This window comes from Heliangelus exortis, chromosome 9 (assembly GCF_036169615.1).
Source record: "Heliangelus exortis chromosome 9, bHelExo1.hap1, whole genome shotgun sequence".
Classification (NCBI taxonomy): domain Eukaryota; kingdom Metazoa; phylum Chordata; class Aves; order Apodiformes; family Trochilidae; genus Heliangelus; species Heliangelus exortis.
The window spans coordinates 24,559,458-24,585,945 of NC_092430.1; the positions used below are offsets into that span (position 1 = coordinate 24,559,458).

Below are 26,488 nucleotides of genomic sequence, written 5' to 3' on the forward strand. Positions count from 1 at the left end.
AGCAAGAAAACCCAGAAAAAGATTATTTTTTAATCAGTTAATACTAGACATCTGCTTGGGAAGGGGAGCATTTGTTTGGATTACATTCACATTTAATGCTCCAGACTATTACTTTTGTATTTAAGGAGGATGATGCCAAGGTGTTTTCCATCATTTTGGATATGTTAACCCTACTCTACAAGGGATAATCCTCTTTTGGGTGCTTTAAAAACCCAAGCAGTGCCCTTCTCTCTTCTCTGCCCCTTTTCCTACCAGGGAGGTTTCTGGAGTCCCTTCCAGCTTTGCAAACCCCTTTAGAAACTGGGGTACAAACTGGGGTACAAACTGGGGTACAAACTGGTTTTTCCTTTCAGGGTAAAAACACAAGGATGGAAATGCTAGAACAAAACTCTCCTTGTTCCTCTGAGGACCAAATGTGACATTCTCAGGGAATGCAACCCCAGTGAGTCACTCCTGGTGGGAACACCCACGTGCCAGGGGAAAATCAAGGAGCACCAGAAAGGGATTTCTTGCACTTTTATGTGGAGGCTGAAGTTCACATCTTGCACTTGCAGCAGCCCCATGGCTTCATTTTTTCATGGCAAAAGATTCACACTCCCCCCCAAAAAAAAAAAACAACAAAACCATCCATTTTCTACCCATCTCACCACCAGCATCCTCACCTCTCCATCACCAAACCCCCCCATCCTCTCCCCCTTCAAAACCTGGAGCAGAAGGTGACAGCAGCTTCCCAGCTCCAGGCACAAGGATGGCAAATGCTTCACAGGGCATTGCAGGGAACAATTTCCAGTCTCCCAAGCTTTTACAACTTGCTGGTGACAGAAAAGGGCCAAAAAGCAGGGTGGACAAGCAGACATCCCCAAAAAACCCATCTGGAAAACCTCCCTGGTTGCTTAATTAAATCCCTGGTAGCTTAATTTAATGTCTCCTCACCATTTTATTTATATTTGTAAGAATAAACCGGTTTCTTTTTTTTTTTCCAAGATTCCCAGTCTGGATAATGCCAGGGAGAAGAGCAGAACTTTAGCAGGGCAGACCTGGGATCCATAAATTCAAATATTACAAACCACCTCTCTCTCATAGGGCTCTTTCTGTCCCATCTGGCAGAGGATTTGAAGCAAATCCCATCACCTACAAACAATTTTCAGCATTTTTGGCCAGGGCAGGCAGGAACTGCTGGGCAGGAGCTGCCACAACTCCCCAACCCCTCAGCTCCTCTTATTTTTCCATCACCTCAACCAACCCCAAATCAACCCTGCCCAGGAGGATGCAAAACAACCCCAGGGCTGAGCTGAGCCCCAGGAGCATCCCCAGGGGACCTCAACTTGTCCCTGATGTGTCCCTGAGCTCATCCTCTGCCTGGAGCTGCCAGAGCATCCCCCCCTGGCTGAAACACAGGGGGGACACCCACCAAGAGCCTGCACCCCCAATTTGGGCTCAAAAAACCAATTTTTCTGGTTCTGAGCCATGCCTGAGCAGGGGATGCTGGCATCAGGCAGCCAGCAGCTCCCCAAAACCCTCTTGAGATCTTTTCCCTAGAAAATCCCCAATCCTGCAGCTGTATAAATAGGGACAGAGAATGACTCCAAAGCATTGAAGCCTCTGATGCACGAGCTTGGAGGAGCAACTTTTTTTCAGATCCCTTTGATGACAAATTCAGCAAAATTTTTTAAGGGAGCCAATAACCCAGTTATGCATTTCTCAGCATAGCCAGGCTTGCTGCAGGCAGCCCCTCCTCCCCCACTCATTTTTGAAAGGTTAATTTTTCAAAGATATAAAAAAAATATCTATTAAAATCATATACAACATAATTTTTTTTAATATTTAAAAAAAAAAACAAAAAACCAAACAAGGTTGTATTGGGCCCCCCTTGAATTTTAACAGTGAGAGGGGAAAATTGATGGGCTTTTTTTTTTATAAGAAAGAGAAAAGAGGGGGGAAAATGGCACAAAAAGAGGGGGAAGAGAGAGGAGGATGAAGGACAGGGAGACCTTCAGCATCCTCAGCTTGGGGACTGGAAGAGCTCCCTGGAAAGGCTGATGGGCCAGAAGCATCTGTAGCAACCCCACCAGTGTTCAGCACTTACCAACCATTAAGCTACTGGTCTGGGGCAACAAAAATCAGGCATTAATTTATCAGAGATACATTAATCACTGACCCCAAGGACTAAGAAAGCAACATCTGGGGATGAGGATGGGGTTTTCCTGCCCCCAGGTGCCCCCAGCCCATCTCTCCCTTCCCACCCCTCTCCTGCTTTCTGCCAGGGAGAGGCTGAGAGGGCTTATTTATGGGGCTGGTTTTACTTTGCAACTCATTTAATTGCAAAAAGGGATGCTAAATGCACAGAAGGGGGATTTGCAGGCTGGAGAAGTAAGGATGCAATAGCAGAAACTCTCCCTGAAATGAAAAGTTGGGTTTTTTTTCTTTTTTTCCAAACAGAGCCAAGAACCACAAATCTGAATGTAATTACTAACAGGTACCAGCAGTGTCCTTTAAATGCTCCTGCAATGAGAGCAGGAGACAAACCCCTGAGTCATGGGCAGGCTAAAAATAGGGAAAAGGGGATTTTTCACACAGCTCTGAAGCCTGATGCCCAGAACTCCAAGTTCATGGACACAGCCTGGAAGAAATCTCTTTTTTTTTTTTGTTTTTCCTTTTGTTTGGGTTTTTTTTTTTTTGTCTGGTTTTTTGTTTGTTTGGGGTTTTTTGGGGTTGTCCTTTTGGGTTTTGTTTGGGTTTTTTTTACTTGTTTGGGGTTTTTTGAGAGGTCTGCTTCTCTTCTGCACACAACTCCCCCCAACTCCATCACCCTGCAGAGAGGCTCCAAGTCCCCCACTGCTGAGATTATGAAGTTTTTTGGGAAGGCTGGGAATGATCATAGAATCATAGAATAGGCTGGGTTGGAAGGGACCTCAGAGCTCATCAAGTCCAACCCTTGCTCCACTCCCCCCGTGGTTCCCAGCCCATGGCACTGAGTGCCACATCCAGGCTCTTTTGAAATAGCTCCAGGGATGGAGAATCCACCCCTTCCCTGGGCAGCCCATTCCAATGGCTGAGCACCCTCTCCAGAAAGAAATTCTTTCTCATGGCCAACCTAAACCTCCCCTGGCACAACTTGAGCCCTCTTGTGCCCTCTTGTCTTGCTGAGAGTTGCCTGGGAAAAGAGCCCAACCCCCCCCTGGCTCCAACCTCCTTTCAGGGAGTTGGAGAGAGTGATGAGGTCTCCCCTGAGCCTCCTCTTCTCCAGCCTCAACACCCCCAGCTCCCTCAGCCTCTCCTCAGAGGATCTGTGCTCCAGTCCCTTCCCCAGCCCAGTTGCCTCCTTTGGACCTGCTCCAGCACCTCAATCTCCTTCCTGAGCTGAGGGGCCCAGAACTGGACACAGGACTCAAGCTGTGGCCTCCCCAGGGCTGAGCACAGGGGCAGAATCCCTTCCCTGGACCTGCTGGCCACGCTCTTCCTGAGCCAGCCCAGGATGCCATTGGCCTTCTTGGCCACCTGGGCACACTGCTGCCTCCTCTTCAGCTTCCTGGCAATCCAGACTCCCAGCTCCCTTTCTGCCACTCTGTGCCCAGCCTGGAGCTCCCCATGGGGTTCTTGTGTTGAACCTCATCCCCTTGGGATCAGCCCAACTCTCCAGTCTGTCCAGGTCCCTCTGCAGAGCCCTCCTGCCTTCCAGCTGATCCACACTTCCCCCCAGCTTGGTGTCATCTGTGAATTTGCTGATGATGGACTCAATCCCCTCATCTAAATCATCACTAAAGATATTAAACAGCACTGGGCCCAACACTGATGAATGTGGGAGCAAAGCCAGGTCTGGCTGAGCAGACCCCAGCTCATGCTTGAGGCTGATTTGACACTTTCAGCCTTCTGAAAAAACCTTTTTCAGAAGTTTTGAAGATGAGTTTTGGAGTCTGACTCCCAACCCCAGTCTCACTTGAGAAAGAGAAGAAAAGGGGGAAAAAAACCCCAACCCAAAGCTCCTTAGAGCTGATGGCCACAGCACATGGTGGGATGGGGATGGGTTTCAGGCTCCAAAAGCAATTGTGCAAAAAAAAAAAAAACCAAAAAACCCACCAAAAAACCCAACCCCTGAGGTTCCAGCCCGGGGCAGAGCAGGGATGATGAGCAGGAGGCTGGAATAGAGCTGAAAAAAATCAGGCTAAGGCAGGGTGGATCCCTGATTAGTCATGGGATGAAGGAGCCACTGCCTGGGCACAGCAGCACCATATAAGAGCAAGAGTTCTTGTCCCTTAAATCAGATTTTCCCCTCCCTCCAGCTCTGCCTCAGGCTCTTTTCATCCCTGTGCCAGCAGCTCCCAGCTCCTCCCCATAACAGGGGGCACTGGTTTCTGCCAGAACAAAGAGGATTTGTTTGGGGGTGTCAGCTGGAATCAGACCTACACTGATAGGCTTGGGGTTCCCCAGCTTTGGTTGGGTTTCCCTTTTTTTTTTAATATATATATTTTAATTTTATTTTTATGGACACCATCTTTGTGTCCCAACGACCCCCCTGAGTTGAGCTGATGGGGTCCCAGAAAAACAAAGTGAGGGGTTGAAAGGGACCTCAAAAGATTGAACCAGGCTGATCATAGGTGCCAGAGCAGGGTCACCTCCAGGAGGTGACACAGGACACATCCAGGAGGGCTCTGAATGTCTCCAGGGAAGGAGACTCCACAACCTCCCTGTGCCAGGGCTCTGTCACCCTCACAGTGAAGTTTTTCCTTATATTTTTGTGGAACTTCCCATGCTCCAGCTTGCACCAATTGCCTCTTGTCCTGAGAAAACCCTGACTCCATCCCCCTGCCTCTCTCTCCCTTTACATATTTTAAACATCACTGAGCTCACCCCTCATTTTCCTCCAAGCTGCAGAGCTGGGGGCAGCCCCAAGGGATTCCCTCCAAGCAATTCCAGCTCCAATTACCCCTCATCCAGAAAGCAGGGCAGTTCCTTGCTTTCCCACAGTGGGAACCTCTCCAAGGATTCCTCAGCACCAACCTGGCATCAGCTGCACCCTGTCCAAGGGTACCAAGATGCTTCTGGTGGCCTTCACTGGAAAGTTTCTTTTTTCCCAGAAGCTGCAATTTCTCAGCCAGACCTGGGCTCTGTTACACCTTGGTTAGTTTTTTCCTCCACTTTCCCAAGCATAAAAATTCTGGAGCAAGCTCCAGGTCCTGTGCCTGAGCTGGCTCTGCCCCTGGGACCAAACATTGTCCCTTGGGCTCAAGGCAGGGACACCAGGCACCAAACAACTCCAGGTCTTGTCCCTCCAAGTCTTTGTGGGGGGAGAAGCTCCTGAGCAACTTCTTTCTAGAATTTAAATACTCTGGAGGTAAACATGAGGCCTTTTGCTCTTTTGAGCATCTTTTTGAGGCTGGATTTTCAAGGATTTCCATAAGAAGAGGGGGACAAGGCTGTGGGCAGAGGTCTGGTTCTGATTCTCACCTCCCTTCTCCTTCCCAGAAGCAGACAACTGGAACAGGACCCAGGGAGGGGTTTTTTGGGGGGATTTTTTTTCTTTTTCAAGGCTCCAGGATGTTTCCCTGCTGCTCCCAGGTCAACCTCCAGAAGGAAAAAGCTGGGAGCCTCCCTCCTAAGCCAAGGATTCTCTGAGCTCTGCAAGGCACCTCCAGAAACCAGATTTATCATTTTTCACCCTGAGAAAGAATAAAAAGCAGGAGCAGAAGAAGGAAAAGGCCAGCTCAGCTCTGCCAGGATACATCTCTGGGTAGGATGCATTAATGCAGAGACACAGCACAGAGAAGTCAGCAAGGAAAAATGATTCACAGATTACTATTTGATGGTTGTTTGGGTTCTTTAAACTGCTAAGAAGAGTTTATAAACACCCTCATGTCAGGCAAAAGGAGGCAGAGAAGGGGATGGCCACACATGACTCAGGTACAGAATTCTCCCATTTCCCCAAGTCCCTCTTTAATAAATTCAATATGGGCATTACATTAAATAAAAAGTTTAGATTAAATTTTTAATAACTCACTAAAAGCACAGCAATCCCCTGCAGGCTGTCCATACCAGCAGCTTTTGTATGCATAAGGAATGAAGCACTTTAATATAGTTTTCTTGGCTTTTTTTTTTTTTTTTCTCCTTATCTTTTAGCATTGCCATCTACCAGCTGAGCACGGATTTAACCCGAGGATGGAAACTTCCCTTTCCTCCCCAGCCCTTCTGAGCCCCAGCTATTTCCTCCAGCCCAGCCAAATGCTCAGATTTCATTTTAACAAAGCCCAGACAAGGAGAAATAAATGGGCTGAGCAAGATTTTCTCATTGGAAAGAGCTCCAGAGGTGAGTGGGCAGGGAAGGCAGCTCAGGGAGAAAAATCAGAGCTACCCAGGGGTGGCAGGGAGAGAAAAAACACCCCAAAATGAGGACAAACAAACAAAAAAAGCTGGAAAGTTTTGAAGAGCAGAGTGATTATGTAGCTCCTCACATCTAAAGCAACAACTGCAGATAATTGCAAGAGGGAAACTTGGTTTTTTTGCACAGAAGAGGGACTGATTGCAGAGCCAGGTGTGAGCTGGAAGAAAGCTTTTTTTTTTTCAAATCTTTTTAGCCAAAGCTAAGGAAACTTCTCTCACACACACACACACACACACAAAAAAATAATTAAAAAAGGATGATTTGAAGCTTTAACAGCCTAAATTGAGCAAATTCCCACTGCTGGAGAAGTTGCAGCTCCTCAGCAGGTTTCTCCTGCCCTGCAGCAGGATGCTCAGCCAGGGGATGCAGAACCCACCCCCCAAAGCCTTGGAAAACAGCAACGTGGCCAGAAAAGGTGAATAAATCATCACACCAATAGGGTTTAGAAAATAAACACCTGTCCTGAGTCGTTGGGAGAGACTGGGAAAACAAAATCTCCTCCCAGTAGGGATTATACCCAAGGTTTGTACCTTCACTCAGGAATGTCACCCACCCTCACAACAGGGTTTTTTCCTCCAAAAGCACCAGGAAAGACCATTCCCCCCATCAAAAATGAAATGGGGCTCTCTGTCAACCTCCTTTAGGCTGTCCCCCAGCTTCCTGGCAGTGCTGTCAATCCAAGGCTAAAGTTTGGTTGGGAAAAGAACACACAAAAAGACACAAGAAAATAAATTTTTCTTTCCTTAACGAATCCACAGTGCCCAATGAACTTCCCAAGCCCTGCCAGCACAATCCCCCTGATTTCCAACCCCATCCTCCAGGCACTGAAGGCTTCAATAACAAAAATGAGGCTGGGAACTGGCATTTTTTTACCCTGGGAGCAGAGATTGGGGCTGTGGCACACGAAGCTTCAGGCAGCATCTCCACTCCTGAGCAGCTCCCAGGGCTGCAGCATCAATGATGCTGAGGGATTATTTTTAATTCTCTCTCTGGATGCTGTTTACCAGACCAGATGATCCCAGGAGGGTTGCTCAGGCTCTCCAAACACACCTATCCCTGCAGAAGCCAGGGACCCAGCTTCATGCCACTGCCATTAATAGCCCTGATCTATTTTTTGGCTCTAAGGAGGAGTAGGAGATCTGACACCCTGCATGCAGCCAGAAACCAACCCTTTCTTCCCAGCTTCTACCTGCTTTTGAAAAAAACAACCAAGTGCTGCACTTGATTTTCCAACCAGCAGCCAGTTTTTCATGCAAGCCCAGGCAGAGAGAAGCAAGGAGATAAATCACAGCAGCTCTTGCTGTCCTTACCCTGGCTCAGCCAGTTCTGCTGCTAATATCAACACATTTGGTGAGGGGTTTATTTTTTGGGGAAGGTTTGGAGTATTATTTCAAATACTTCCAGAGGGCATTTCAACCTCTGTAGGCTTTGGAATTGAGGACAGTCTTGCCTTACAGAGCAGGAGAAGGGCTGAGATTTCTCCAGGAGAGACCCAGGAGCTCCAGGTGGGGCTGATGCTGGAGGGGCTGCTCCCTGCTCAGCAGATCCTGGCTTTCCTCCCAGCTCCTCCAGCAATCTCCACTTGGTTGGACTTCAACCTTCCCACTTTCTGTTGGCTCCCCTCATTTTATTACCTTTTCAAAGCACCACAAGACTTTGAGGGCCTAGGGAAGAGCTTTGACCTGGAGGTGCTTCAGGTGGCACCGAATCAACACTTTCTATCTGGTTTTTTAAATACAGATTATTTTTTTTTTTTTTAAATAATCTGGCTGTGAAGGCTCTCTCCACACACAGCTTGATTTTCCCTCACTCCAGGTGTTGCAGACACCCACCCCATGGATTGGAGCTGCTCTCCTGCAGAGTGGAGATTCCAGGTTTGGCAGAGCACTGGGTGATGCTGAGAACCCAGCCCTCCACTACCTTGGATTTATTCCCCCCCAACATGCAAAGAAACAGCTGCCTAAATCCATCATTATTATCCTGATGGGGTTTCAACCCAAGACACCCCCTTACCATCCCAGCTCCTGAGCCCTCCCTGCAGTTCAGCCCAAAAACTGAGCTTCTAGGCAAGGTTCCTGGCTGAGAAAACCTCCAAAAACCTGAACTGGAGAACAGACAGAGCTGTGATGGGTCCCTCCTGGCCCAGCCTCTGCCTTCTCCTGAAACACAACCAAAAGCAACAAAATACAGATAGGGACACCAGGCACAAATCTCTCTCCCTCTCATTTCAGAGGTGTCACTCAGGATTTTATTTGCCTTAATAAAACATCTCCACTGGGCTCCTGTTAACACAAACCAGCCCAAGAAACACCCAAAGCAAGACCTCCTCTCACCCCACATCCCTGCTGAGGAGACCACTTCAGATCACACCAGCTAAAGTCTAGAATACTGAATTTTTCCTTTTTTTTTTTTTTTTTTTTTTTTTTTTTTCCTTAATATATTCTGCTAGCAGTTGGGGCAAGCAAGTCCATCTCCCCCTCCACTTGCTTCCTGGCTGCTTTCACTTCATGATTTCCATGTTTACAAACACTTGGGCTTCCAGCAGGGAAAGACAACAAGGTTTTGTTGGGAATAGCAAGATACTAAACCACAGGGAAACACCAGAGGCAGGAGGAAATTAAAAAAAAAAAAATAAATTGAGATAAAATAAAAATAAAAAGAGAGATAAAATAAAAATAAAAAGAGAGATAAAATAAAAATAAAAAGAGAGATAAAATGAAAAAAATGAGGTGTTTTTCTTTCCATGCTGGTTTTAGGGGAGGCTGGAAGGATTACAGACTCACCCCTCCCCATAAGAGATGCTCTCAAGGTGCTGAGCTCCCCCATTCCCAAACCTGGTTCCCATCCTGGTTCCAGGCTGTTCTTGAGGAGTTCTAGGGATACAGGACACATCCTTTTTGGCAGGACAAGTCAGGGCTTGAGGCTGCCTTTGTGCTGGAAGGGTGGAGGAGGCAAATCCTTCCAGAGGCACAATTCCTAAGGTGACATCTCATCTGGGTAAGCACATACCCAGAGGCAAAGAGTTTCCAGCACTCCAGGCAGAAGTTTATCAGATAACACTGCAGAAATAAGCTCCCAAACCACAAAAATGAGGTGTGTGGGTTTTTTTGCTTTTTTTTTTTAACTGCAGAAATGACTGTAATTAAGGCTGTTACCTGTCAGGTCCTCAGGGCACCGAGGCTGCAGTGCTCACTTTGTTAAAAAGCATCCTACAGGTTGGCTGCCCCCCTCCTCAAGCCCCTTCTTCCCCCTCTCCAGGCACCCACCCAGATTTCTCACCAATTAATTATAATTCAAGGATTTCGGGGAGGTATTGGGGGGGGGGGAATCCCCACCTCCCTCACCCAGATGACTTCACAGGAAGTCAAAGGATGGAGTGCCTTAAATAAAACAAATAAAAAAAAACCCCACAAAACCCAAACCACCCCGAAGCTGCAGGGTGTGGGTGGTGAGGAGCCCATCGCTCATCCCGTGTGTGTCATCACAGCCCAGAGTTCCTGTGGGGCTTCCAGGAGATATTTATGGGAGCTCTGAATTCCTAGGGTATGGAAGAACCTTCCCCCCGGCGCGGTGCCACCAGCACATGTGCGGTGCTGGTTCTGCTCCCCACCAACCCGGCCTCCAGCCCAGAACTTCCGTACCATTCCTACACCAACCTTTAGATAAGGCGCTCGTGAAAAATAATTAATTTAAAAATAATAATAAATACCGCACGGTGTTTTCCCTACAAACCCATCTAAGGGGGTTCCATCCAGGCTGGCACCGGGTTCACCCCTTACACAAAACACACACAGCCAGCCTGCCCCTGCTCCCCCACAGAAGAAAAGCCACTATTCCTCAGTTTTTCCAAAGGAAAAAACACCTCTGGAACCGGCTCAACCACCCGGCACCGGCCGCTTCCCATCCCCGGGGCCGGGCGGGCAGCCCAGGATGCTCCGGGAAACTTCCCAAAGGCACCAACCGCACCGGGATGGGGGGTAAGGGGGGGTTTAACCCCACCGAGGGGAGGAAAGCATCCCCTAACCCGCTTCCCCCCTCTCCAAACCCCGCATGGGCTACGAGTCACCTCCCCGGCAAGAACCGCGCCCGGCCGCCAACCCCCCCATCCCCCCCCCGCCCCAAAACCCGACTCACCGATGTCCCCCGCTGTCCCCGCTCCTGTTCCCGACACTGCAGCCCGGCCAGGTGCCTCTCCAGGGCCGCCCAGTCCATAGCCGGAGGCTGCGGTTCCCGGGGGGGTTGAGCTCCAGAGCTCCGCCGCCCCCTCGGTCCCGGGGTCCTCCCGCCCCCCCGGGGCTGAGGGGGCAGCGGCGGCGGGCGCTGGAGGGGCCGGGGGGCGGGGGGGCAGGGTGGGGGGGAGGGCAAGTACCCCCCGTCCTCTTCCTCTTCTTCTTCCTCCCCCTCCTCCTCCTCCTCTTCTTCGTCTTCCTCCGAGTCCTCCAGCGCCGCCAGGTCTAGGCTACTGGGGGAGGGCGAGGACTTGCCCTCGGAGCACGGCGTGGCTTTGCTGGAGTTGGACTCCGAGCTGGAGCGGCTGCTGCCGGCGTCGCTCCCTAAATCCATCCCATCCTCCCGGGAATCCTACCGGAGAGAAGCCGAAAGCGCCGTGTTAGGAGAAACCAGCCGGCATCGCTCTATTTACCCGCCGGGCCCGGGGCCGCCCCCGCGCACCGGAGCCGCAGCCGCCGCGGGCCGGGCCCGGGCGGGGGGAGGCGGCGGCCCCGAGCCGGGAGCGGCCTCGGAGGGGAGGGACGGAGGGCGGAGATTACGCGGGGCGGAGGGAACGGAGGAGCCGCCGGGAAAGGAGGGGAAAGGCACCCCCGGAGGGTGGGGGGGGAGAAACCGGGGCTGCCGGGGCTTGGGGGGAGCTGCTCCCGGGGAAACCGGAGCTTGGGGGAGACGGGGGAATCCGGAGCCGGGGCTGGGGGGGAACCGCTCCGGGGAAAACCGGGGCAGCCAGGGCTTGGGGGGAGCTGCTACGGGGGAATCCGGAGCTTGGGGGGGCTGGGGGAATCCGGAACCGGGGTTAGGGGAATCCGGAGCCGGGGCTGGGGGGGAGCCGCCCCGGAGGAAACCGGGGCAGCCAGGACTGGGGGAGATGGGGTTGGGGGGAGTCGAAGCTGGAGGGAGCCGCCCCAGGGAAATCCGGAGCTGGAGGGAGCCGGGGAAATCCGGAGCCGGGGGGAGCCGGGGGAATCCGGAGCCGGGGCTGGGGGTGGGGGGAGCGGCCGGGAGAGCCGGAGGATCCTTAGGGAAGCCGGGGTTGGGGAATCCGGAGTCGGAGGAGCTGGGGGGAGCCTCCCCGGGGGGTAGCGGGGCCGGGGTGAGGCACCCAGGGGGGAATCCGGAGCCGGGGTTGGGTCGGTGGGAGCCGGAGCTTGGGCTGGGGGAGCCGTCCCGGGGGGTTACGGAGCCGGAGGAGCCGGGGCTGGGGAGGGGGGAAGCCCCCCGAAGGATCCGGGGCTGGAGGTGCCGGTGTCCCCGCTCTGGGCCCGGCCTCTGCCCTACCGGAGTGATGGGAAACGCTGTAGAAATACAGCTCTTCTGGGCAAAAAGAAATAAAATAATAATAAAAAAAAAAAAAAGGGGGGGGGGGGGGCTGTTAGAAAAAGGATGTGGCACCTTTTGCCATCACTTCTGAGTCAAGGTTTGTGAAGATGCTGATGCCAAGGCGAGTGGCATCGTGCAGCACACAGCCCCAGGGCTACACACGGGCACGTTACACATTCCTGCTTCTCACACCCTCAATGTCATTTTTTTTTTTTTTTTTGGTAGTACTTAAAAGTAATTAGTTAAGAGGATCCTATAAATAGCACCACCAAACTAAAAAAACTTAAACTAGTTTATAGATTCTGGGTCACTGATGCCAAGTTTAACGTGCGAGCGTTCCTGTTCCCCACGGCATTTAAAGAAGACCTTTAAAGGCTGCTTGGCTGAAATGGAGAGCTTTAATCATGCAGAAAAGCCAACCCAAGGGCTGCAGGGAAGGAGAAAGAGGGGATGGATACCATGAAGCAGACTGAAAAGAGATCAGGGGACAGATGTGGGCTGAAATGTTCTTGGGGACACAGAGATCAGTGTCCCATGGGGTGGGAGATGCTGGTTCCTAACCACAGCTTGGGAGGGATAAAATAGGACTAGGGCACATGGGAAAGAGGAATTTACATGGGAAAGAATAAATTTACTTGGCCAGGATGATGTTAACCTCTCTGGTTAAGCATCTCTGCCAGCTGGGATTAACCTGGGATACTCTCCCATCAACCAGGAGCAACCACGGTCAGGGCTGCTTCCCTTCCCTCCTCCCTGCACGGGCCCTGCTCACCTCCCAGGCTGCTCCCACTTCTGGCTGGAGCTCATAACATCTACAAATCCCAGTTAAAAATAAAATAAAATAAAATAAAATAAAATAAAATAAAATAAAATAAAATAAAATAAAATAAAATAAAATAAAATAATTCCAGCAAATGACAAGCAGGAGCGTGAGTTAAGCCCTGAATGGGTTACATTGGCAGGGGTTTCCCCAGTCAGATACCTGTATGGCTGGGAAGGGGATGGCATCTGCCATGCTTTGCAGGCTTTCAGAGCATGCCTGATTTATTTGAGTCTGTTTTAATACCACCACCACCTTAAGAAGTGAATCTTGCCTCATTGCTTCCAGCCTGGCAGGCACAGGCTGGGGGGAGCTTTATTTATAGGATGTCAGGGAGTGCCTGAGTGAGGGGAAAGATTCCTTTCCTTGGATGCCACAAGCACCTTGGTAACATCTGGGGGGAGATGGGAGCTCCCCTCCTGCCTGGCACGTTGAATTTCCCAGGCTGGGCCCAGGGCTGGGGGTGCCACCTCCTATTGCAAATGTGCCCATTTTGGGTTGAATAAAGAAGATTTCTTGGCCACTGTCACTATGGTTGACCCAAGCCTCCTTCCCACTGCTTTTCCACCCTCCAGACCTTGCCTGCTGCCATGCCCTCAAACCCTGCCAGTCTCTCAGGAGATAACAAGAAACCCACCAGACACTTGGATCCTAAGTTTCCCTTTTTCCCCCCTTTTTCTTTGCTCACACAACCATTTTTAATCTTGCAGTCAAACTCTACATTCCTCATTACAGCTGGGAAGTGTATTTTCCAGCCACCCCTTCCCAAGGAGGAACCAGATGTTGTTATCCAACACACACCTGGAACTTTTTCCCTCTCCCCAGCACACACCAAATGGGCTGCTCTGCCAGCAGGGTGGAAAACCTCAAATTCCTGTGGATCCAAAGGGGTGGAAAGTGTGAACACGAGGCCTTGTAGGTGAAAGGATGAGCTTTACAGTTATTTTATTCAGTGCTAAGGAGGTTTCAGTGCAAAGGAGGGATGCTGACTTCAGCCTGAAACCCAAATATAGCATAAAAATAAGGTACTACATTTATGGGGGGAAGGCAGGGCCGTTTGAAGAGCCAGTTTTCTTATTACCAGGAGGTAGCAAAGTTCTTTCATTTTACCATTTTGGCACTGCTCTAACCCCACTCTAAAATGTGGCTCCTGTGCTCTCCTAAATTGTCAAAGCTTTGGGGTTGGGGAAGGAGGAAAACGGGGAAGTCACAAACACCCTCCAGCTGCCTCCTTCTTCTGGCCACCACAACCATCACCCAAATCCAGAAGGAGGGGAACATCTGGGTCTCCAGAGAACATCTGGGTCTCCATTTCACCCTCATTCCCCCCCTGAGCTCCCAAACCTTGAGCAGCCCCAGATGGGACATGGTGACTGATGCAGGTGTTGGGATGAACAGAGGACCACGCAGCCCCTCAGCCCCCTGGCCCCACCAGGCCTCAAATAATTAATGACTTGTGATGACTCTGAGCACCAGCTGACATTTGACCTGGTGCTTTTTAACCAAATGCTTTGGGATTGTGAGGTTTTTATAAGTTTGGATTTTTCCCAGCCTTGGGGAAAAAGAAAAAAAAAAAATCTCTTTCCCAGCAAGCTGCTTGATTCCCTCTCTCCTCTCCTACAGGGGCCCCAACCAGAGAATCTCCAGGTGGGGGTAGTTCAGCTGGGGGGTGTCTAAAGGGGAGAAAATTACATCCCAGGAGTATTTCCAGCTGCAGGTGACTTCTGCTCCTCCTGGTGCATGGGAACTGCAGGGTCCCCCTGTCATTATACAGCTGGGGATTTGCCAGGGAAATGATGGTGACCCCTCTGCCCCAAAAGAGTACAGAAAAATACATTTTCCTCCATCCCCAAAGAGTTCATCCTTCCCCTAAAAAGGCAAAGGACAGCACTGAGGCCACTGCACATTTTCTTTTCCCCCTACAAAAAAACCCCTTTGGGTTTTGTTACCCCCCAAAAAAGGCAAAGGACAACACTGAGGCCACTGCACGTTTTCTTTTCCCCCTACAAAAAAACCCCTTTGGGTTTTGTTACCCCCCTGAAAAGGCAAAGGGCAGCACTGAGGCCACTGCACATTTTCTTTTCCCCCTACAAAAAAACCCCTTTGGGTTTTGTTGCCCCCCAAAAAAGGCAAAGGGCAGCACTGAGGCCACTGCACATTTTCTTTTCCCCCTACAAAAAAAAAACCCTTTGGGTTTTGTTACCCCTCAGTCAGCATTTGCCTGGGGGCTGGGTTGGACCCAACATGCACAAAGTGAGCCTCCAAAAATCAAACACCCAATATAAATATATTTTTTCAGGTTTTATTCAGGAATTTGGTGGGGTTTTTTTTTTCCCCCTTTTTTTTTTTTTTTTTTTTTTTTTTTTTTTTTCACTCTCCTTTTCAGTACAAGTTACCTTTCTATAAAAGTTCCCATTTCTGGGCTCTGTCCTTGCTGCTCTGACCTTTCAGGACAAACCTGCCAGCATCTGCATGCAGTGCAGGACCTGTGGGTTCTTCCTCAGCCTGCAGGACCCCAAAGGGTCTCTGCCACCACCTTCATTCTGAGGCATCTTTAAAACACCAGTCCTGGAAAATAATCCCCATCCCCAGGACCTCAGCTGTCCCCAGCCCCAGCTGTCCCCAATGTGCAGCTGAGGAGGGGGAGAACCCACTCTCCCCCAGCTCAGGATGAGTGTTACACCACTGCCAAGGAAAAAAAAAAAAAAACAAAAAACCAGCTAAACACAACCAAACCCAGCTTGGGTTTTGGGTTTTTTTTGTGGTGTGGAGGAAGAGGCTGGCTCTGTCCTGCCTGCAGGGAGATCCCATGGTGACAGACACCTTCCAACATGACAACAGCAAAGAGGAACTCATGGATTTGTGTTTTAAGGCCAATTTCTACAGAGGAGCAACCCAGGCTTGGCATCTCTCTCTGTTTCCTGTTGGAACCTTAGAATCATAGAATCCTAGGGGTTGGAAGGGACCTCGAAAGATCATCTAGTCCAACCCCCCCTGCCAGAGCAGGGCCCCCTAGAGTCCATCCCCTAGGAACGTGTCCAGGAGGGTTTTGAATGTCTCCAGTGAAGGAGACTCCACAACCCCCCTGGGCAGCCTGTTCCAGGGCTCTGTCACCCTTACAGTAAAAAAATTTTTTCTGATATTCAACTTGAACCTCCTATGCTCCAATTTACACCCATTACCCCTTGTCCTATCACTGGTCACCACTGAGAAAAGCCTAACTCCATCTCCCTGACACTCACCCCTTACATATTTGAAAACATTGATGAGGTCACCCCTCAGTCTCCTTTTCTCCAAACTAAAGAGCCCCAGCTCCCTCAGCCTTTCCTCATAAGGGAGATGTTCCACTCCCTTAATCATCTCAGTAGCTCTGTTCTGGACTCTTTCAAGCACTTCCCTGTCCTTCTTGAACTGAGGGGCCCAGAACTGGACACAATACTCCAGGTGTGGCCTCACCAATGCAGAATAGAGGGGGAGGAGAACCTCTCTTGACCTACTAACCACCCCCTTTCTAATGCACCCCAGGATGCCATTGGCCTTCTTGGCCACAAGGGCACATTGCTGGCTCATGGGCATCTTCTTGTCTACCAGGACCCCCAGGTCTCTTTCACCTCCACTGCTCTCCAGCAGCTCAGCCCCCAACCTATACTGGGACATCGTGTTGTTCTTCCCCAAATGCAAAACTCTACACTTCCCCTTGTTGAATTTCATCATGTTTCTCCCTGCCCAACTCTCCAGCCTGTCTAAGTCTCTCTGAATGGCAGCACAGCCTTCTGGTGTGTCAGCCACTCCTCCCAGCTTAGTGTCATCAGCTTTGGCTTGGTGGCTCCCCAGATGCCAGCCCAGCCCCAAACTTGCTCCAGGAGGAGCCATTCCCACTTTCCCTGGGGAGATTTATTAAATCCCTGTGCTAGGCAGCCCTGGCTCCCACTCACCCCTTACACAAAAAGCAGGACAAGCCATGCCCAGGTCCCACCAGCAGCTCCTGGAGAGGCTGGGGACAACTGGAGGGAGATGGAGCTCCAGCTTGGAAACCCTTGGAATATTTTCCTCCTGGCCTTCAGCTGCTGTTGGTGTTCCTGAGCTGTTTCCCCAGGGGCTGCTGCGTCCCAGCTGGCAGATTGGTGCCTCCTAAATCATCTCTGCAGACATCAGAGGAGGCAAAGGAATTTCAGGATGAATTTGCCTGGCATTCAGACATTTTCTGAGTGATTTCCCAGTCCCCACTCACACCCCAAGTGTCAGCTCCTCCCTGGACATCCCAGATAACAGCCCCATCACCAGCCTTGCTGGCTTGGATGCAAGAGATGCAGCATCCCCCAGCCAGCCCTGTGCATCCTTCCAACCCCTGAAACACCCAAAATGATGTTGTTTAATTTAAAAATTAATAGGGTGAGGGGTTCAGCTTCATCCCTCCCTGGCCATCCACACCCATTGCACAGGGCAGCTTCACCTGGCCGCAAGCAAAAAAAAAAAACATAAATTAAATAATAAAAGCTCTGTGAGAATTGGTTTTGTGCACGGCCCTTTGGATTTGCAGGTTTAACCATTTAAATTTAGCAAATTAATCCTTTGGTGTAACTTAGAAGGGGGAGAAGGGAGGAGGGGAAAAAACTCACAGGAGGAGGGGGAGTGATTCCAGTGTCATTAAAGCTCCTCTGCTGGCAGAGGGGGTGACAGAGGTGGAGGGGAGGGATAATGGCAGCATCTCAAAACTAATCCCTTCTTAGGTTGGGTGCAGCTGGTTGGGCTCTGCCAGGCCCAGTTCCCTGACTGGGATTTGAGTTTTAAGGCAAGAAAAGCTGCTGGGAGGGCTCATGCCCTGCCAGGGTTGCAGTGAGCAGGGGGCTCAGAGCCCTGGCAAAAATAGAGAAGGAAAAAAATATGCATAATATAAGTATATACATAATATAAGTATATATATATAGTATAAAATACTTTTTTTTTTTTTTTTTTTTTTGGACTGTTCTCATCCAGAAGAGCAGAAAAGGCCTGAAACCACCTCTGAGCTCTGTCAGTTATCAGGAGAACTGCTGTTATTCCCTGTGAAACATGCTGATAAACCCCCCCCAGGCCTTCTCCCTGCCTCTGGAAAGGGGGGGACCCCCTCAATCCATCCCAGCTGAAGTCATGCTGAGCCCCCTGGGAAGTGGGCACCACCTCCTGGGTTTCACAAAATACCCTTCAAGGAGTCAAGGCCTCACATTCCTCATGGAATCATCACATCCCAGACTGGTTTGGGTGGGAAGGGACCTTAAAGCCCCCCCAGTGCCACCCCTGCCATGCCCAGGGACCCCTCCCCCAGCCCAGGGGGCTCCAAGCCTCAAGCTTCAGTCACCCCCCAGCTGTCTCACTGTCCCCAGGGGTGACAAAGGGACTTGGGGATGGGTTGGGTGATGGTTTTGGTACCTTAAAAACACCACCACCCCTTCTCCTCCTCCCACCCGAGCCAGGAATGTGTTTTCTAGCCCCCATTTTCCCACCAAGGACACTGCTGTCCCCAAGCCAGGTCCCCTCTGGCAGGCACAAGGGGGGGGGTTCAGTAAAACCCTGAGGGTAAACAAAACCCAAGGTCAGGAGGGATCCTCCTTATCTGTCAAAAGGCCTCTGGAATTCAGTGTAATCAGCAAGGCCAGTGGAGTAAAGGGGAAAAAAAAAAAAAAAAAGAAAAAAAAGAAAAAAAGAAAGAAAGAAAAAAAGAAAGAAAGAAAAAAAAGAAAAAAAAGAAAAAAAAAGAAAGAAAAAAAAGAGAAAAAAAAGAAAAGAAAAAAAAAGAAAGAAAGAAAGAAAAAACAAAGAAAGAAAGAAAGAAAAAAAAAGAAAAAAAAGAAAAAAAGAAAGAAAGAAGAAAAAGAAAGAAAGAAAAAAAAAGAAAAAAAAGAAAAAAAAGGAAGAAAGAAGGAAAAAAAAAGAAAGAAAAAAAAAAAAAGAAAAAAGAAAGAAAGAAAAAAAAAGAAAGAAAATAAAAGAAAAAAGAAAAAAAGAGAAAGAAAAAAAAGAAAGAAAGAAAAAAAAAGAAAAAAAAGAAAAAAAAAAGAAAGAAAGAAAAAAAAAGAAAGAAAATAAAAGAAAAAAAGAAAAAAAGAGAAAGAAAAAAAAAAAAAAAAGGAAAGAAAAAAAAAAAAAAAAAAAAAAGAAAAAAAACAAAGCCCTTTTTCTAAACTGGCTTCCCAGGGCTGTGGGCCAGGAATGCAAGGAGGGAAATAGCTGGAATATTTCAAATGCCTGCAGCAACACAAGTTAATATTAATAATGCTGTTGGTCAGGCTGGTTATCCCTGTATCCCTGCTGGGCTTTGGAGGCAGCTGGAAACAGAAATAGGGAGGGCAGAGCTCAGCCCCAGGGCTCCTCCCTGCTCCCCAAGCTGAAGCCAACAACATTCAAAGCAAGAGCCAAGATTCAAGGATTTCTCCCAACTTTTTTTTGCTGCCCCCCAGGCAACCCAGCCCAGGGCCTGGTTTCGAGGCCCAAATGTCTTGCAGCAAATCATTTCTTGCCCAAACCCCTTTCAAGGAGAGTCAGACAGAAAAATGCTTTTTGGGGTTTTCCTTACCCAGCCACAAAACCTTCCCCACTCTGATAGCCACCAAGAAGTTTCCCCATCCTCTGGTCCAGCCCAGCTCAGGGGTGGATCCCATATTACAGATAAACAGGGAATCCCCTGAAGATGCCCCAAGAGAGGGGAAAATAAAATTCCCACAAGTGTCCTTCAAAGGGGGAACCCAAGTTCCACCAATTATCACTCAATTTTTAAGCTTACACCATTGCTGATCCCCAGTTTTCAGCCCAGGGCAATGAGTTCTTGTTATTTCTTTGTCTCTGCCCCTTTAGGATCCCCCAGACACTGAGATGCAAAAGGGGGATCACAGGAATCCCTATGGCTGCTCTGCTTTCCCCCATAATTTAGGGTGTGCTTAACAGCACCAGGTGCAGCAGGGCACTAAAACAGCTCCAGAAACATCCTGAGCAGGAGCTGGGCTTCAGTCTTTGGGGTTGTTTCCTTCCTAAATTAGAAGGGCTGAGGCTCAGGGCTGAGGAGGGCAGTGGAAACTCCCTGTGGATTCCTTTGGAGCCCCTAAAGGAATTATTCTCCAAAGCAGGTGGGGGATCAGAGGGGAAACCTCACTTCCCAAACTTTGCCAGGCTGTGGTTTGCAGAAAACCAGACAGCAGAACTCTCCCTGTAACCCCCCTCAACACCTCTGCTCTCCTCCAAAGGCTTTATACCCTTTTTTGTACCCTTTGTACCCATTTTTCTTGCAAAACAACCCCCAAGAGCATCGATTCCTGGTCACCCAGCACTGGGAAGTGTTTTGGTGCTCATCTGTATTCCCAGAGAGACATCCTAACTCCTAAAAAAAAAAAAAAAAACCCCAAACTCCAGGCAAAGGCAGGGAAAACAAAATCTGTAGCTCCAGCAAACGTAGCTGGGAGGAACCAAGTCCTCTGCCCTGATGATGGATTCTCCTTCCCTTGCAGCAGATGCAGCTCTTTTTTTTTTTTTTTTTTTTTTTGGTTGCTGCATAAATCTCCATATGAGCCTGAAAGCAACTGAAAGGCCTTTGTCTTCCCTTGGTTCCCCCACTCAGTGGCTCTTTTCAGCTGATGCCTCCCAGCACAGCTTTGCTCCAGCAAATTGTCCCCATTTGGTGGCTTTTCCAGCCCTGGGAACCAGGAGGAGGGGAGCAGAGGGACGGTGCCCACCTCCTCACTGGGCTGGGTGCAGGGGGGAGCTCAGGACTTGTCTTCTCCTCCCAGTTCCTACCCCTGGGGATGCCATCTGGTGATGAGGATGCCCTGGCAGGGCTGGCACTGGATGAGCTTTAAAATCCCCACCTTGAAGCCTTGCAGGGAACAGGCCCAGGGGGAGATGCCCTCAGCAATAACCTCCCTCTCTTTTTCTCCCTCCTACTGAGAGCTTTTTTTCTCTGTAGTGTCACAGGGCCTGGGTCAGGGAACACCAAGAGCTTATGGCAGTGATAATCCTCTTTGTGGCTGCAGGCAGGGGACCTTCTCCTGCCCTGTGGGCTCAGCTGAAGCCAAAGGACCTTGTTCCCTATCACTGTCCCTTATGCAGGAGGCAGGGTGCTGCTGGGTGTGCACCCCAGAGCCCACCCTCACACCCCACATCCTTTTTTCTTTAGCCTGGAGTTACCCCCCTGCACCCATAACACATCCTTTTAAAAATCCTGTCTTCTTCCCTGGGGGATAACACGGATCAGGGTCATTCTGTCCTGCTGGGTCACCCAGGAGCAAGGACAAGGCCATTGCTTTCCAGATGCAGCTCTGCCCAGGGGGGTTCCAAGCCCCAGAGCTGCCAGCAATGCCCGAGGTGCACAGAGCAGAACCTGGAGCTTTCCTCTGGAGGAACAAAGGTTTGCTCCATCCCCATCCTACACATCCCTGAACACTGCCAGGGATGGGGCAGCCACAGCTTCCCTGGGAAACCTGGGCCAGGGGCTCAGCACCCTCACCCCAAACAATTTCTTCCTAAAATCTCACCTCAATCTCCCCTCTTTCAGTTTAAAACCATCACTCCAAGCTCCTGCCATCCCATGCCTTGTCCCAGGTCCCTCCCCAGCTTTCCTGGAGCCCCTTCAGGCACTGGAAGCTGCTCCAAGGTCTCCCCATTTCATCCTTCTCCTCTCCATGCTGAACACCCCCAATTCCCAGCCTGGCTCCAGCCCTCCCAGCAGCTCCAGGGCCTCCTCTGGAAATGCTCCATCAGCTCCATGTCCTTCCTGGGTTGGAGACCCCAGAGCTGGACCCAGTAATATCTTGCACAAACCAACTGTATCTGTTTAAACACCTTCACCACCCCCATCCTGAGGGCAGGAGGGATGGGTTCAACCCAGCTGCTGGGAGCTCAACCTTTGCAAGGCACAAAACCCCCATCCCTGGTTATTCCCAAATAACATTTGGGCATTTCTGACTCTGCTGCAAGAAACGTGGGCTCAACATTTGCATCCTTCCACCAGAGGAGGAGCCGGGGAGCTCAGAAACCTCTTTCAGCAACACCACACCTGACCCTGCCTTATTATAGGGAAGGAAAAAACCCTCAAATTCACACTCAAGACCCACCTGGATAGGGCAGCACATGGTTTTGGGGGATGTTTATATCCCCTGGGCTCAGCCTGCAGCTCGGGCTTCCTCCGAGGGCCCCGTGGCAGGGATTTTCCCCCTGGGAGGGGAAGTTGGTGAAACAGAAAGTGAAGAAATCCTCTTAGCGGGGCTGGCGCCGGCCGCGCTCCAATTACCGGGGGAGGCTCAGCCCCCGCCGGAGGTTTGGGTGTTAATGATGGGAAGGAGGGGGGATTGAGCACTGAGCATGCTGACTGCAGGGAGAAAGGAGGTGGCCTAAAATAACTCGCCGGGGAAAAGAAAAATAGTTAGAATCCTAGAGTCCTAGAATGGGCTGGGTTGGAAGGGAGCTCAGAGCTCATCAAGTCCAAGCCTTGCTCCACTCCCCCCGTGGTTCCCAGCCCATGGCACTGAGTGCCACATCCAGGCTCTTTTGAAATAGCTCCAGGGATGGAGAATCCACCCCTTCCCTGGGCAGCCCATTCCAATGGCTGAGCACCCTCTCCAGAAAGAAATTCTTTCTCATGTCCAACCTAAACCTCCCCTGGCACAACTTGAGACCTCTTGTGCCCTCTTGTCTTGCTGAGAGTTGCCTGGGAAAAGAGCCCAACCCCCCCCTGGCTCCAACCTCCTTTCAGGGAGTTGGAGAGAGTGATGAGGTCTCCCCTGAGCCTCCTCTTCTCCAGCCTCAACACCCCCAGCTCCCTCAGCCTCTCCTCAGAGGATCTGTGCTCCAGTCCCTTCCCCAGCCCAGTTGCCTCCTTTGGACCTGCTCCAGCACCTCAATCTCCTTCCTGAGCTGAGGGGCCCAGAACTGGACACAGGACTCAAGCTGTGGCCTCCCCAGGGCTGAGCACAGGGGCAGAATCCCTTCCCTGGACCTGCTGGCCACGCTCTTCCTGAGCCAGCCCAGGATGCCATTGGCCTTCTTGGCCACCTGGGCACACTGCTGCCTCCTCTTCAGCTTCCTGGCAATCCAGACTCCCAGCTCCCTCTCTGTCTGGCTGCTCTCAAAAAAAAAAAAAAAAAAAAATTAATGCTTTGAAAGCTGCTCTGACTCAGCACCGGACCTGATGGGGGGAATGGAGACCTCCGGCCACTCCATCCTGGTGGGGACTGGTTCCCAGTGGCCCTGCTGTGCTGGGGTCACCACAGCCCCCCTAAGGATGCTTGGGCCATGCTGCTGGAAGCCCAAAGCTGCTTTGCCCTGGGCCGGGGGGGCTGGGAAGAGCCCCGGGGGTTCCCTGAGCCCCCCGGAGCTGGGACCGGAGCTCAGCTTTTGCTTTGCCTCCCAACCCGAATCTCTTCTCCATCCGTAGCATCAAACTCCACAAAACCTCTGCTTCAACAGGACTTGGGAACTGGAAGGGTCCTTGTTGTTTGGTTTTTTTGGGGTTTTTTTTCCCGTTTTGCTATTTAATCTGCAGTTCTTCTGGCAGAGTACCCCGGCTTTGCGTGGATGTGATTCCCAGGGTCTTAAAACTGCTCTGCTCTCCAAGGAAAACCCTTTCCTCGGTTGAAATGCAGAGTTTAGAAGTTTTCAGTTATTTTTCTTCCTGGGAAAAAGCAAGGAGGCTCCCTCAAAGCTGCACAGGAGGCGGCAGGACCGGAGCCGCAGCATCCTCCCCCCTCACACGGTCCGGTCACTGTCCCTCTGGAATAACTCAGAATTCCCAACACACTCCATAACTTTTCCACTGATCAGGAAAACCCCCTGAGCGACGAGAAACACTCCAAAAAAAAGATCCTGGCACCATTACATCGGGAATTGCTTCCCTGGTCCCTCAGGAAAGATGGAGAGGGGGGGATGATCCCTAAAGGGACACGAGGCTGCAAAATAATCTGCTTCGTCCCAATATTTTTTTTTTTTTAATCTGAAGATTAGGAGGAGATTTTGCAGCTTTTCGGGCCGAGGGAAATAGGGATATTGCTGGCTCCCGATTTGGGGCTGCCCAGCTCTGCAGTGGATGCCCTGGGAGGTTGGTTGAAGGAAGCATCTTTCTCCAAAAGCTGGTTTATTTTTTTCCCCCCATTATTTCCCAAGCCTGGAGGCTCTGGAAAAAAAAATCAGAGAGCCCGGGGCAGGTCTGCCCACAGCTCCTGGCACCAGCGGCTCCCTCCCCTCCAAACATAAAAAAAAAAAAATAAAGAAATGTGTAATTGTTCCCCTGCAGGGCAACTGGGAGGAGATTAGCCTGGCAATGAGATTAGGGGAGCTGTTAATTGAACGGGAATTAATAAATGTGCAGCTCTTGGCTGCTGGGGGCTGGAGAAAATTCAAGAGAACTCTTGCGAGGGGAAAAAAAAAAAATAAAAAAATAAAAAATACCCTTTAAAGGCTGAGTCAGGCCGGACAGACAGACGCCGCTGGGCTCTTCTGAAGCTGCTCAGCAGGGCTGGGTGCTGCTGGGTGCTGCTGGGTGCTGCTGGGTGCTGCTGGGTGCTCGGGATCCCGCTGGAGGAGGTCAGACAGCAGAATGCCCGCAGATCCCATTAGGAGAGACTTTCCCAGCCGCTTCTGGGCGGTTTGGCGGTGGGAGGTGGTGATGGTGATGATGGTGATGGTGATGGTGATGGTGATGGTGATGGTGATGGTGATGGTGATGCCTCCCCCGGAGCTGCTCTGCCCTGCGGCTTGCCAGGAGGAGAGGGGCAGGAGGCTTCCCCAGGGACCAGGGGGTTATTCCAGGCAGAATATCCAGGCACAGCATCGCTTCTCCTCTTGCACAGCTCCAGAATTCCTTCTCCTCTTGCACAGCTCCAGAATTCCTTCTCCTCTTGCACAGCTCCAGCATCCTTTCTGTTTGCAACAACTCCAGCATCCCTCCTGCTTTCAACAACTCCAGCATCCCTCCTGGCTACACAGCTCCAGTATCCCTCCTGCTTTCAACAGCTCCGGAATTCTTTCTGTTTGCAACAACTCCAGCATCCTTCCTGCTTTCAACAACTCCAGAATTGCTTCTCCTGCTTGCACAGCTCCAGAAATCCTTCTCCTTCTTGCACAGCTCCAGAATTCCTTCTCCTCTTGCACAGCTCCAGCATCCTTTCTGTTTGCAACAACTCCAGCATCCCTCCTGCTTTCAACAGCTCCAGAATTCTTTCTGTTTGCAACAATTCCAGCATCCCTCCTGCTTTCAACAACTCCAGAATTGCTTCTCCTTCTTGCACAGCTCCAGCATCGTTTCTGTTTGCAACAACTCCAGCATCCCTCCTGGCTACACAGCTCCAGCATCCCTCCTGCTTTCAACAACTCCAGAATTCCTTCTGTTTGCAACAGCTCCAGCATCCCTCCTGCTTGCACAGCTCCAGAATTCCTTCTCCTGCTTGCACAGCTCCAGCATCCTTTCTGTTTGCAACAACTCCAGCATCCCTCCTGCTTTCAACAGCCCCAGAATTCCTTCTGTTTGCAACAACTCCAGCATCCTTCCTGCTTTCAACAACTCCCGAATTGCTTCTGTTTGCAGCAGCTCCAGCCTCCCTCCTGCTTTCAACAGCTCCAGAATTCCTTCTCCTGCTTGCACAGCTCCAGCCCCACTTGTTTGCACAGCTCCAGCCTAATTTCCCCCTCCAGCATCCCTTCTCCTCCCTGCCCAGCCCTCAAACAGCTCTTTCCTCCCCTCCCCACCAGAGTTATTCCAATTTTCCCCAGGCACAGGGGGCTGGGCATGCCAGGGGCTGCTCCCATTGGATTTCCCAGGCAGGGCAGAGCCACGGGAAGGAGAATTTTCCCTGTTTTCTGGTGATGGATTTCACTCCAAACCATGCAGCTGTTGTTCCCCAGAGGGTGGTTCTGTGACTGTGTCAGGAAAATGAACCCAACACCCCAGCTCCACCACCTTTTCCCACAGGACCACAGCTGCTCTGAAGCTGTGGCCCCTCCAAGGCACTCAAGCCCCAATTATCTCTTTATTTTATTTTATTTATTTTTTATTTCTCCCTTGCTGGAAGGAGCTGAATGGCACCTTCTCCAAACCTGCATGCCCTGCCAGCTCCTCTCTGCACCCCTACAGCTGAGTGCTGAAGATCCTGAGTCACAAACACAGCCAAACCCCCCCAAAAATAACAGGAATATCCCCTGGGCTTGGGAATCACAGGGAGATTTTTGCCTCTCTGAGCAGAAGGTGTTGCAATGAGACTCCTGAAAGGCTCCTGGGAGGCTTGCAGGGTTCTCACTTACAAACACAGCTTAAAAGCAGTGCTGGGATCATTCCCTTTACCATTTCCAGACACAGAAGTCAACAGTGAGGAAGGTGCCCACTGCCCTTTATGTACTCTTCAAGAAAAAAAGAAAAAAAAAAATCCATATAAAAGGAATCTAACACCTCAATTTAAGGTTCAAAAATAACAATTCAGGGTCTCTCTCAAGGATCCAGTGGCTCTGCCTGAACTCCACCTCTGCTGGAGCTCTCACTGGTGAGCAGAAGGTGCACCCAGAAGATGGGTCTGGGAGTTGCAGGATCTTTAATTAAGCAAAACCCCAGCTAAGACATTTTGCTGCCCCTGCCCCAACACCTCTGCAAAGCTGCTGGAAGGCAGCAAGAGGTGGGCTCCAGAATCAGGAATGCTGACTCCTCTTTCCTCTCCTTTAGCTTTCTCCCCAGTGCCTAGAGGAATCCCACCGTGTCTGAGCTCACTCTGCCAAGGTACAGGATGGGGTTTTTT

At 50.5% G+C, this 26,488-nt stretch overlaps 1 protein-coding gene across 3 annotated transcripts in view; it reads right to left on the reverse strand.

Moving 5' to 3' along the window:
- The window catches only part of SCHIP1 (schwannomin interacting protein 1), a 97,974-nt gene that overhangs the window by 27,187 nt on the left and 44,299 nt on the right, over positions 1–26,488 (reverse strand). For all 3 annotated transcript variants that reach the window (XM_071752795.1, XM_071752797.1, XM_071752796.1), the window contains one exon: positions 10,511–10,957. In XM_071752795.1, the coding sequence (XP_071608896.1) occupies positions 10,511–10,957 (447 nt within the window). The remainder of the gene's footprint in view (positions 1–10,510; positions 10,958–26,488) is intronic.